The sequence below is a fragment of the Gobius niger genome (genome assembly GCF_951799975.1).
Source record: "Gobius niger genome assembly, chromosome: 15".
NCBI lineage: Eukaryota > Metazoa > Chordata > Actinopteri > Gobiiformes > Gobiidae > Gobius > Gobius niger.
The window spans coordinates 5,086,856-5,100,012 of record NC_136866.1 but is presented as its reverse complement, the minus strand read 5'-3'; the positions used below and the strand labels follow the sequence as shown (position 1 = coordinate 5,100,012).

The 13,157-nt window shown below is 42.9% G+C and overlaps 1 protein-coding gene across 5 annotated transcripts in view; it reads right to left on the bottom strand.

Annotated features, from left to right (window-relative positions):
* The window catches only part of cnih3 (cornichon family AMPA receptor auxiliary protein 3), a 52,186-nt gene extending 40,341 nt beyond the window's left edge, over positions 1 to 11,845 (bottom strand). The window contains exon 1 of one of the 5 annotated variants that reach the window (XR_013793646.1): positions 11,232 to 11,840. Coding sequence is in view for 4 of the 5 variants with exons in the window: in XM_079571855.1 (XP_079427981.1) it covers positions 11,232 to 11,318 (87 nt within the window). In the remaining variant the exon portion in view is untranslated. Of the gene's footprint in view, positions 1 to 11,231 lie in introns of all 5 variants that reach the window. The other 4 variants (XM_079571855.1, XM_079571857.1, XM_079571854.1 and 1 more) reach the window with 4 other exon arrangements.
* Between the last annotated feature and the right edge of the window lie 1,312 nt (positions 11,846 to 13,157).

Below are 13,157 nucleotides of genomic sequence, written 5' to 3'. Positions count from 1 at the left end.
TATCACATGACAACGCGTCTATTTACACCGATAAGTGAAAACCGTTTTAGATACACGAGCATTTATTCAATCACGGTTACATTTTCCGGTAGCATTTTCCCTGCTTCATGATCCGTGTTATCCACTGCAGTGTACAGGGAGTGGAAGCGGATTTCCAAACAGCTTTGCACATTAGAAAATCAATACAAATCTACTTTGTCTATCTCCATGAATCCTCGGGTCTTTGCCTGTTTGACAGTGATTAATTTCACCGCGAGAATCATTCTTTAATTACAAGAAAGCGGTCGGCAGAGACACACATGCTGTAGTCTGGTCTAGTCTGCGTGCTCGCTCTGTGTTAGTCCGGGCTCGGTGTTCTGTGAATTGATGAGGCTGCTCTTACTGAACATGGTAAGGATGGCTGTGAATTAGCACAATTATATATCACAAAATGACTGTTATCGAGGTGACACAACATCCATATCGTGAGAAGCCACAATGTATCGCAAAATTGCCACGGTCTTCAATCTAACTGAGACACATTTTTGCTAACGTTGCCTTAAAGGAGCAGGCCACCATTTTTCCATCCTGAGATATGTTCTTACCTGAGCTTAGACAAGTACCTGTACCTGTCTGGTCTTTGTGCCCGTGGAAGAGCTTGGTCGCTTCTCACTTCACCCCCGTTTGGAGCTATAGGAATATGCTGGGAGAGGCCAACTGCTAACAACATCTTTGGTGTTTTTGCGTGACTGAGGGCACGCACAAAGACCAGATAGGTACGCATCAACTCGTCTAAGCTCAGGTAAGAACATATCTCAGTATGGAAAAAACGGTGGCCTGTTCCTTTAAGCAAAAATGCTGAAAAAAAAGGAGAAAATGTGCAAAATTTCAGTTTAATTCATAATTTTCCTAATTTAGATCCATGTTTGCCTTATTTTAGTCCTCACTTAGCAAGTTTTCAAGTCATGGTTTTACACAATTTGAGGAATAAACAAGCAAATGGTTAAGTAAAACATTGTAATAATCGCTTCATAGCAATGTTGACAATAGTTATGAAATATAACTATTTTCCTCTTTTGAGCAAGTATATCGTGGATGACCATTCTCACTTAATTTGTGGCGGCTTTATGTTAAAAACATAGAGTATGTTTATTTGTGTGTCCACAGGTAAACACCGTGTTCTCCCTCAGAACAAACGACTCATGTACATTCTGTTACAACAAGACCAGAAGTTGAAAGCCCCAGCATGACTAACTCCAAACTCTCAGTTGGGCTTGTATCTTTAGGTTACTGTGTGGCACAGTGGTTAAAACCTCAGAACATATGACTCCTGTTTTTCAAATAAAATCCCAAGAATTAATTAAAAGAAGAGCTGTACTATCATACTTAATGGTGCTATAAATGGAGAAATAAACACAGCCGATTAAAGATGTAAAGATATCCGTTGCCTGTTACAAGTTGTAATTGGTTTTCAATGAAATAATAAAACCACTAATCCTAAGCAGGGCTAATTCCAAGGCAGTCTATATTTATCTTCAGATATGAAAAATCACAGCTATTTCTAAAACACTTGAATCAAGAGATGGCGAATAGGATTTGTCTGTCAAGGCAATGCCAGCAGTTACCATCGCACTAATGCTACGTTTGTGAGTGGGACAAACAGGCAAGGGCTGATCCAACCAAGGGCAAGTGTGTCAGAGGAAAAAGAACAAAATGAAGGAAATGAACAGAAGCACATTTATAATAACACAAAAACAGCAATTACAGCTGAATGGAACAAAGACATGCAAACACAGGCTAGTCCTCGGCTCTTTTAATTATTGAATGATCCTACGCAACACAGAGCAGGACATTACCGGACCTGAGAAAAAGAGAATCTCCACATCCCCTGGAGTTAGAGTAAATCTATGAACAATTTCTAAGTAGCAGACTAGATGGAAGCTAAATGGAGTAAAACAAAAGTAAAACACAACTAAACAGTTTACCAACCTCGATAAAGAACCACAACAGTAAATACTTTGCATTCATGAACTCATTGCGAACAGACTGTGATTGCAGTAAATCGTTGCAGCAGAGGGTTTCAAAGGTGTCAACAGATTCTTGATGATGGGAAGAAACAGCACCAAACTAAAAAAAGCACTAGTTTCCTCTCTGTGCCTCTTTCCAAGGCTGAGGTCACTGTGCGAATCTTTAAGGCTTCGCTCAGACCTTGGGGACACATTATGACAAATGAGGGCGTGTTAGGTCCCGCAAATGTATTCCTCGCTTAGACGTGTAGAGGCCGCTGGAGCTGATGAGGCAACAGCTGGTCCTTAAAGAGCAGTTGCTGGCAGGTTTGTGCGGATTGCTGTCACACAGGTGGACATTGTGCTGGGGACAATAGCGATCGCAGTCAGGATGATGGATGAGGAGCCAGCGGGGTTAACGAACATGTGGATCAATGGGGGGAGCCGCGGACGGTGATACTGCATTAGCCTCCGCTCTGGACTGCCACAAATCCCCACTGACTGCGTGCCTCATTGAGTATACAATCAATGCTATCACCTATGCATTTCTCCGATCTGATGTCTTAGTAGGGCACCTTGAACACAATACTTCCTAGTGCAATGCAGGAGAGCGCAAACACCAGTACATTCGCAGAGACCTGTAAATGTGTTCCTTTGTGGCGCACCTGTGTCCGATTTGTTATCGCTTGTTTCCAGACTCAATAGAAAGGGATGCTGACAAACAATGTTCATTATAAGTAATTTCATCCAACTGCACAACAAAGTCCACAATGATAGGAGGCATGTAAGTTAAAGCCCAGCAATCAAGCTGCCCACTTGCCTGACTGGAACGTGTTGAAACAGAAATAGGCAAGATAATGATTCTACATTTGTTCACAGCAACATGCAGCCAACAAAATGAATACAATTCTGGACTTAACTAGGTTCAAAGGGACTATACAGAGTTAAATAATGTTAGATTAAAGTATTTTCCTCCCCCTACATGTTCCAGCCATGTCCTAATGTGTGGAATGAATGACCATCAGACCATAGGAGACCAAAAATGCATTGTAAAAACAACATAAGAAGAGTGCTGTGTAAGGTCCATGTAGGGAAATTGGAAGTCACATCTTGGGCGGCGGGCGGACATGATTTGAAGTTATGCACAGAGTCAATTTTTTGCTATGCATTTGAAACACGCTGGGTCAACCTGTTAGGAGCAGTGTGCGGCCGCCGGGGTCCAGAGGTTTGATTAGGATCTCGTTGGAGGATTAGTCGGCTGTGAATGTTTTTGTGCATTAGGGCTGTGCAGTAAATCCGAGTCAAAAATCCCAATTTGAATAGTTGTTCCGCAAATCGCAAAGGCTGCAGTTATTTCGGCGGTAAGAATACTATCTGTAAACAACTGTCTCCATGTATAACACCTTCTCCACTAGTCATGACCTCTACAAGTGTAGTTCTCAACTTTTTTACTGTACTGTTTTTAACAACTGCTGGTGTTTGCGATCCCCACACAGCCTTTTTTTTTTTACAATATGTCTCCTGTATTGGTTTCGCAGTTCACATTTCAGTCTTCTCCAAACACTAATGGACACGTTTACAATGACTGAACTGAATCTTTTTTCGTTTCTCCTGAGCATCTCACTACCCCGAGAACCGAGCGCACACTACTGATTCTAGGTGTGATTATGGCCTGGCTCACTCTGCAGGAGAGCTACACCTACATATGCCTTCGAGAGAGAATGAATGTGAGCCAAATGAACCTCCAAAGACACTTGCAGTGGAGAGCGCTCTCTCCCAGAATACCAAAATGTGTTAATGCCTTAAAATAGCTGAGTAAATAGTCTCAAAAACCAAATGGCTTTGCTTAACACCTGGCACTCGGGAGGTTTCTCTGTGGGGGACTCCCAACCACACGGGGAATATGACTGTGGTAAATGCGGAATGAGTTCATGGGGTTAGACATACATTTCAGGGGAACTGTGGGTACCGAATTCATCTTTATTTCATCACTTGTGTGTTACAACATAAATAATCCAAATGAGGCCATGAGTGAACTTGGACTGGCCTTCCACACAACTTCCCCACAAAGAAATGTCCCTTTATTATTTATGGGTAATGCGCCTTACTTTGATCTCGGCATCTAAAGCTTGCTGCCCACCTGAATTTTGCAGATGCCTCTCGGCTACGTTTCATGTCATGAATCTGAATGCTACAGCCGACAGTGAGATTGACATGTAGGTTTATGATAAGCTACGTCTCCGGATTTTGCCTGTCATCCTCTAAACATGTCCTTGTGCAACTAGCGCAACTCGGTGATATTTGGTTACTGGCAGTGGCAGGCAATTCAGTTGGTAGAGAAGTATGCACGCGGAAAGTATGCAAATTGAAATATACGTTTTCAAACAATGGTGTGGCCCGATTTAAAAGTAACTGAGGGTTAACAAGGGATGCCGCATTTTGCAGCCCTGTTTCCATAACCAGGTAAAAACTAACCATGTTTACTGGTCAGTGTTCATTCTGTTAAGATACAGGTAATATTATGTTACCATGAAGTTTCCTCGTACCCAACGCTTACACTTACCGTATTTTCCGGACTATAAGTTGCACTTCTTTCATAGTTTGGCTGGGGATGCAACTTAGACTCAGGTGCGACTTATTTATCAAAATATATCTAGGTTTGTGTACCAGTATTTGCTAGCAGTCAAGAAGCAGAAGGAAAGTTTGGAGTTAGGGAGAAACTTGTGAGGGACTGTCGAAAAGCGGAGGTTATGGCTGGTGCGAGTTATACTCCGGAGCGACTTATATGTTTTTTTCTTCTTCATTATGAACTTTTTGGCTCGTGCGACTTATACTCCGGAGCGACTTATATGTTTTTTTGTTGTTCATTATGCACTTTTTGGCTGGTGTGACTTATACTCCGGAGCGGCTTATAGTCCAGAAAATGCTGTGCTACATCCTACTACCGGCTTTAAAAAAAAAAAAAAAAAGTGCCTTTATTTAACCAGGTTAGTCCCATTGAGATCTTAGATCTCTTTTACAAGAGAGACCTGGCCAAGATGGGCAGCAACACTTGGTTTCCATACATTTAAAAACATACACAACATTAGTTAAAACATTCACACACCAATGATCTGGACTGGACTGACATCACAAGAGACTTGAAACTATTCAAAGAAATAAGGTTCGTGATTTTGAAGTCCTTCAGCAGGAGGTTCCATGTAAATGGAGCTGAATAACTGAAAGCAGTCTTTCCCAGTTCAGTCCGCACAACAGGCACAACATAGTGCAAGGTGTCATTAGAACGAAGACTACGCTGACTCTGCTTCACTTTTAAAAGACCAGATAAATAAGAGGGCTTATACAATACATTAAAGTGCTGCCTTTATTTCTGTCACACGGGAACATTTTTATGTTTATCACTAACTTGAAACATCAGCTTCATGTTGCATGAGTGCTAAACCAACCCACAAAAAGGATTTGTGAGTGGTGAGCCCCAAAAGTGCCCAACAAACAGTGTGTCTTCACAAGTGCAAGATGTACAGTAAGTGCTCCGTACCACGGGGACTTACTGTCTGTATAGATGAGTCAACGAAGAGTAAATTGGGCATTTTTATTCTTATAACCTTATATGCTATCAAGGAAAGAACAAGCACATTCCTTCAGGGCATATACAGTAAATGTCAGCTCTTAGCATTACAACTAGGATATAATTAGCAAACGAAATCCTCAATCAGACAGATTCAGGCTTACATATTAATAGTGCTCTCTGCACCTTTTATCAGAAAATTAAGTGTTTTATAATATTAGACAAAGCTTCTTTAGCCGTCATTTGTACTCGGTAGTTTGAGGAAGGGTCCTTAGAGCTTATGATCTTTGTTTGATCATTAAGGCTGACAAAGATTCTTGGATGAGAGGAAAATGTGCAACCCTTGAACCACCAAGTAGATGATGCCTTAAGAAACTTTGTCTTCCTCTTCAAAAAGTGGAAACATGTCAATTCCACAAATGCCAGATACTCCAAAATGTGCTCTTCTCCCTTTATTGTGCAAACAAAACCTCTGACCGTGATGCAGGTTTTATTGACAAACCCATCAATGACGGGGCGCGATTCCTGATCTAACACAATAAATAATAGCTGTTTGACTGTCCTTTGCTGTTGGTTTCCCCGCTTGTGTGCCTTGCGTTGCCTTGATAAACAGCCTGCACGGCACCACGGCGAGGGTGACAGATGAGACAGTGTTGTGCTTGTTCACTGTGAAGGATTATTCACATGACACCTCCAGCTTCACAAATGCCCTGTACTTGTTACATCTCCAAAAATGATGCAAAAGCCAGACACACTGAGAAACGCAGCCCTGCCCTCCATGTACAGACCACAGCATTGCTTGCTGACCGGCCTGGACACATACTTAACCAGAAAATCTTTGTCATTCGTGGATTTGATTAGTTTACATATTGCTATAGTATCACTTCATTTGTATGTATTTTTATGAAGGAGAACCAACAGAGAATCTCCTACTTTCACACTTGACATTGCTGATGCCATTTGTAATTGCAGTAAGTAGTTTAAGTAGACTCTTTCTTACAACAGCATGAGTCTGTGCAATTTTAGGGGGGAAATGTTTCTATTTTTCTGGCAATTACAGTAGCTCTTTACGTTTTAAAGCAGAACTAAGTAACTCATGCCCCTAGACACCATAATGCCACTGCAGGTGTCGTAGCATGCTGCGTTTTTTTACTCATTAATTGTCCGTGAGAGTAAAAAATATGCTGACAGAAAAGACAAAGGGAGAGAGGGATATTGTACATTGTGCCACAACCCAACTACACAACGGAGAAACTTTTTTTCACTCAAACTTGGCTGTAAACACTGCTAAAGTGGCGCTAGCCCACTGTTTGCTGCCCGTTAGCCTGTTAGCTTCTGCTTCGTGATTCTATTAGTGTGTATTGTGCCTACGACCCGGTGCAGGAAAAGTTGCAATTGTGGTTTTCTGGCCAGAGACACCGGGGGGGAATGAAAGACCCCCCGATCATCCCATCAACACTTGTATTACCCCCATAGGGACTATGAAAAGGATTTATCAAGGTAAACAAGTTACTTAGTTCTTCTTGAAAATCAAGATTGACTGTAGCATGTAGGAGGATTGACATTGACAAAGATTAAAGTGCAAACTTTTAAAACTAATCCAAAAATCACATGCATTTCAGAAAATGTTTGCGGAGATCCAAACTTCAGAGTCAGCAGGTTTAATAAAACCCTAAGATAAACAACTATATCAATACCTTTTTTACTCTTTCCTCTGCGCATTCCTTCATTATGCTTTCTCTGTGTGATGGATCTCGCTTGTAAAGGCCACTCGCTCTGTGTAGTGTAGGTTAGGGACGTCAAACGTACTTCATGAGATAATTTACGTTCCTACTAACATATTCAATTCAGAGTTATCCCCATACTGTCTTTCGTGTGCCTTGAGCCCTATTTTGTTCATCCACACCGGCTCCATTTATTTTTAGCTGTGTTTTTTCCTGGGGAGGTTTGACTCACTTCACTTGATCTTTTTAGTGATGCACCACTCCTCCAGGCTTTGTGGTAACCTTTTGGTCAAGTGGCCGCGGCACCACCTCTCTGGAGGCAGAGCAGTACTTCAGATATGAAAATGAACTCACCAAGAGGCTAAGAACGAGAGAGGGGATATCTTATATGCCTTGCATTAGCTCCCTCAGTTCTGCATACTAGTGTTTATAGGAAGACGGGAGGTTTTTTGTTTTGTTTTGGCAAGCCTTAATGCCGCTTATTCCTGCTTTATTCTTGATTTTGTTTTCTCACAAAGAATGCACAATTCTCAACGCAATTAGTCACCACTAGTTCTAGAGCTAATCTGCCAAAATCAATAAAAAAAAGGAACTCTGAATCATTGAATCTCACTTCAAGCACGATCTCAGAAAATTATTTGGCTTCCCAAGCACCCAGTGGACTAAAAATATCACTTGCAGACTTGTCTACAGGGCAAAAGACAGAAATTGGATTCCATAGCAGGGTTGACAAGGCCATATTGGTTATGTATATATATATTATATATTGGTCATTTTATTTTGTATCAACGGACTACGGATGCAAACTATTTTGCTATAATCTGATGCAGTACATCATCTGTCTGCAGATCTGATGCAGTACATACATCTGTCTCTGTATGAACTTTTATAGTAAAAACAAATAAATATGGCTTTGATTATTGGTTTTGGTCTTGAACAACAAATGTGCTAAGAAAGTCCAAGTCTAGACAATGAGCTGTTACTACCACAGAGTTGGCTGTCAATCTATTCATGAAAACAGGTTGATGATTACCATTAGATGTAATTACAATGATTGCTCCGCCCTAGATAACTCTGCAAAGTCTGAGACCTGAAGCCCGGTTCCACACGGCATACGGTTTTGAATGAAAGCTGTCACGAAAAGTCACATCTGCCCGTCCAAATGCAAGTACATTTGTGGAGGTGATCTGAACCATGCTGTACCGCTGGGCGACAGCAGCAGTGAATTGGAGTGAATGGGGTTGGAGGCAGGTGGCTGTCGCAGATTCGGTTGGCTCCTCTTCCGCCACTTCCAGCCTCTGCCTAATTGCATTTGCTCACCGCGCTCAGGGCTGCCGTATTATTTCCCCGTGTCTCCGCTTCGGCGAAATGAGCGGAGGGGAGCCATCGCCGGTGTTTCTGCCGTCTCAGGCAGATCGCACAATAACGGCTGGCGTGTGGCGGATTATTGCTGAAGCTACAGAATTACGTGTCCCATTGTGATCCTCCGTCAGTGCTAAATTTACATTACAGGCATATCTGACAGTTGTTTGTGCTTCCAATACCTTCTGTTGGAGGAGTGCGGAGCAGAATGGCCTCCAATTCATAAGAGCGTCTAATTAAATCCTTGGGTGCCAACAATGCAGTCATTAGCTGTAAATATGGGTTCCCGTGTAAATGTGCACCAGAAACGGTGGTGGTTAGCACACTCTCCCACACACAACAAGGCGCAACATGCAAGGCAGTGGAATTTGAATGTTCTTGTAGAGTCTGGGAGAAGTTTCTACCATCAACCTACAGTCCATACAGCAGGAGTCTCCATCTCGGCTGGACACATGTGGAATTATTTCCTTTCTTTATCTAAGCTGCCCCCTAGTGGCTGGAGGGGCATTCTGGTTATTTCTTAAAAAAAACATAACTCCGTGCAGTAAAGGGCTAGAGACTTGCTCTTTTTTTTTTTACATACTCAAGAATTTGTGCTCTACAAGTAGGGGGCCAGATTGAAGAAGAAGGAGATCTTTATTTACACAGACCTTTCACAGACATGGTCACAAAGCGCTTTACATGAGACAATAGTACATTCACTCCATACGCCGTGGTGGTGAGCTACCACCGAGCTAGCTACAGTTTTCCCTGGGGGAGACTGTCAGAAGCGCTGTCGCGACTGCACACGTCTGCACCAACGGTCCCTATGACACCACCATACCTTAACTCACACATATCTTTCATCCTGGCCTATTGTACATTTTTTTAGTGGTAGGGGAAACCGGAGTACCCGGAGGAAACCTACGCAGACACGGGGAGAACATGCAAACTCCACACAGAAAGGCCCCGTCCAGGTGGGAATCCAACCCTGGACCTTCTAGCTGTGAAGCTAGAGTGCTAACCGCTGTGCCACCGTGCCGCCCATAACGAATCCTCTCGCGGGCCGGATTTGGCTCGCGGGCCGCCTGTTGGAGACCCCTGCCATGCAGTATAGACATAATCATGATGGGAAATTTGAAACTTGACTGTGATACAAATGAAACAATAACAGTAAACCTGCACCCAGGATTCACAAGCAAATAAAACCAACAGGGATACGATGCTACAGAGGATGTGTGGAGTCGTGAAGTCATTAAGGTAAGATAATAGCCTGTTATGACTGCTTTTATGACTGTGTAAAAGCTACCAATCTGGGTAGTATCATCGACTATTACTATCTACTCTTCTCCATGTGTCCTATTGTCAAGCAAACATCAAGCTCTAAGTGAGTGACAGGCGACGTTAACCAGTGATTTAACTTTAAGTGATGTTTTTCTTCTTTTATATACATGATAATATTGTTATTTTCCAGTCTGCCCCTAGAAACCAGGATAGAACATGAAAGTAATATTTTCGTCATTGTCTTTTTTTTTAATAATGTTACGTAATCACCCAGACGTGTAGATTACACGGAGGTCGCCATCCGCACAAAAGCTCTCCAAAACCCGCCTCTTAACACGCCATTCCTCCCATTGACATCGGGTCTGACTCCTCGCTCAATTCCCTGACCCAAATGTGTCTTTGCATAGGGTGTGACTGAGATGCTCCGCGGGAAACAAGTGATTAGCCTCCTCCTGGCACTTCAGAACTAATCATCAGGACCAGACCACTCTGATTAAACGCACACGGGGAGCCGAGGCGAAACATGAAAGACCCACCGAACCCAACGCCAAATAAGATTTCCTAATTGGTCCGGGAGGGAAACACTGATGTATTGATCAAGCATGGCATGTGTCTGTCAAAATGGGTCAGTGCAAACTACCGAGGCAATCAACAATAAGTGCGAGGGAGACGAAGAAGAATATGGCAACCAAGCACTTCATGGTAAAACTTGAAATGCCTGTGATTATTGCGTGAAAATATGAATAGCATATTAGTCGTATATCACATATCAGGGATTGTTTTTCTCCCCTGGCTTTTGGCTGGTCCCCCTTAAGGACTAGCCTATTATTCCTCCTCTCATCCTCTGCTTTCTCTTCTTCAACAAACTTCACATCCTGCTTGATCTCTAGACCTGCACGTCAAACACCCCTCTCCTGTACAGTGGGTGAATGATGAATTGCATTTGCAGTGCAGCAATGAAAGTTAGCCTCAAAACAGCTAATACCCCATTTGCAGTGAGTGTACCCCCTGAAAACCCCATGCATGCTTTTCTGTGGTCATTTAGAGGTAGGATTATTGTAGGCAATGCCATGCCAGTGGGCCTAATTTGTCAAACTGCAAATGCAAATGTGTGAGGCTGAATGAAAGAAGCTATACCCCAGTCTTTGATTGAACCCTGAAAAACATGCAGTGATCGCAGGAGAAACAGGTCAGTACGGGCCAGTTTGGATGATGGGATTGTGATTGCCAACCAAGACGCCACTTTGCACACAGGCAGTTATCCACCCCGATATTTAAGTGAACCCCTCAAGCTTGTGTAGGAAAACAGCAATAATCCGAGCTACTTACGTGCCATATTGCAAAAAAGATGAGGGAGACGCAGAGGACCAGAGACAGCATGTAGCAGAAGGCAGCGAATGTGAACATAATTAACATCTAGATTTCCTCCGAATCCCGATGATGTGAAAGGAGGAAAGGTAAAAAAAAAAAAAAAAAAAAAAAAAAAAAACAAGACTGGGGGGGATGGCGGCTCCCAGGTACAAAGTTGTCAAGGCGGCGCTGGAACCATGACTTCCCCGTCCTCACTCCAGCCCAGCCAAACCGCGGGAGATCCAGACGGCGCGGGGGCTCGCGGGTGGTTGGGTCTTATGATTGGATTCCACGGTGCAGGGACGAGAAGAGGACGCGGACACAGAGCCGGGCAGCCGCGTGGGCGCGTGAGTGCGCGTGTAGTATCCACGGAGGAAAGCCCACAGCCGCGCTGAGTGGAGCGTCTCCGACAGAGGTGCTCCTCCGCTGCTGGCGCGCACCGCGGGAGTAGAGGCTCCGCGCTCTCGCTCAGACCTAAGAAGCGTCAGGCGCGTGCACACGGCTTTGGGGAGCGCGTGCGGGCAGGTGGATGTAAGGCTGAGCCAACCTGTAATGTCTCACACCGTTGTAAACAAAGACTATTCGCAAACGAGGGTGTTATTTCATCTTACGACGTGAATGGGCTTTGCACGGTGTGGCTGTGGCTGATTTCCACGTGTTTCGTTTGAGGATGTATTTTGCAGTTTAAATGACTGACATGTATTTTCCTGAGGCAACTACGGCAATTAATTATGGCTTGCTTATCTATAATATTGATCCGAGTTCAGTAGTCGTTGCTGCGTGGTGCCTTTTCGCGACATTGTGGACAAAAGCAAAAAAAAAAAAAAAAAAAAAAAAGACAATGTACAATGGTGTTGATGCAACGCCAAGAAATAGCACAAACCAACAAAGAATGTTTTCTTTTGTGTATGTGCATCCATTATTTTGGCGTGTGACGGTGTAGTAATCGCAGAGTTGATAGTTGTCTGGCACAGGTAGCCTATATAAGACGGTGATGTGTTTTTTACAAAGACGCCCAACGCTTTTAGGTTTAAATCAAGCAAAGGACAGATTTTATGTTGGATATGAGCGCCATCGTGTGGTAGTCTGAAGACACACACAGATAAGTAGTCAGCAAAGGCGGATAGTACTCAAGTACTATTTTTACTCAAGTAGTAGCCTGCTTAAGTAACTTTTTGAAGAACCTGTTTATTAGAGTAGTTATATAATTCAGTACTTTTTACTTCTACTTATTGTAAGTAATATTGTAATGAAATCACACAGTTATGATGTGTGCCTGTGAGGTGTGTGGACATGAAAACATGGAAATAGGTTTCTTGTAGTAATCTTGAAGTAATTCTAGAAGTGAAAATGAGCACCTGTGACAACATGGTGTCTGGAGAACGGGGCAGATTCCCCATAAACATCACTGTCAAAGAACAGTGATCGATACTGGGGGAGACTTCAGAGTCAGAGAATCAGAATCAAAATAGTATTTACTGCTATTGTTTGAAAACAGGTTCACAAACTCGGAATTATTCTCGCTACAGTCGTGCAACACAAAGCATATGACAAAGAATTTAATTAAAAAGTAGCTATAAAAACTATAAAACTATAAGGCTATAAGTGCATGCATAAAGAATATATATTTAAAAAAAAGTAAAATATGATAAAGACGACAACAATTTGACATAGAACAACAGCAGGATTGTATTTACAGATGTGCAGGTGCATTAATGAGTGTGGACCACATATAGTGCAGCAGAGCAGAGCAAATGGAACAGGTTATTACGTTCATGAGTCTGATGAAGAGATATTGGATCTTATCATTCATGAATCTGATGGCGGTGGGGAAAAAACTGTTCCTGTGGCGGGAGGTCTGAATGGACTGTAGCCTCCTGCCTGAGGGGAGAGGGGCGAATAGTC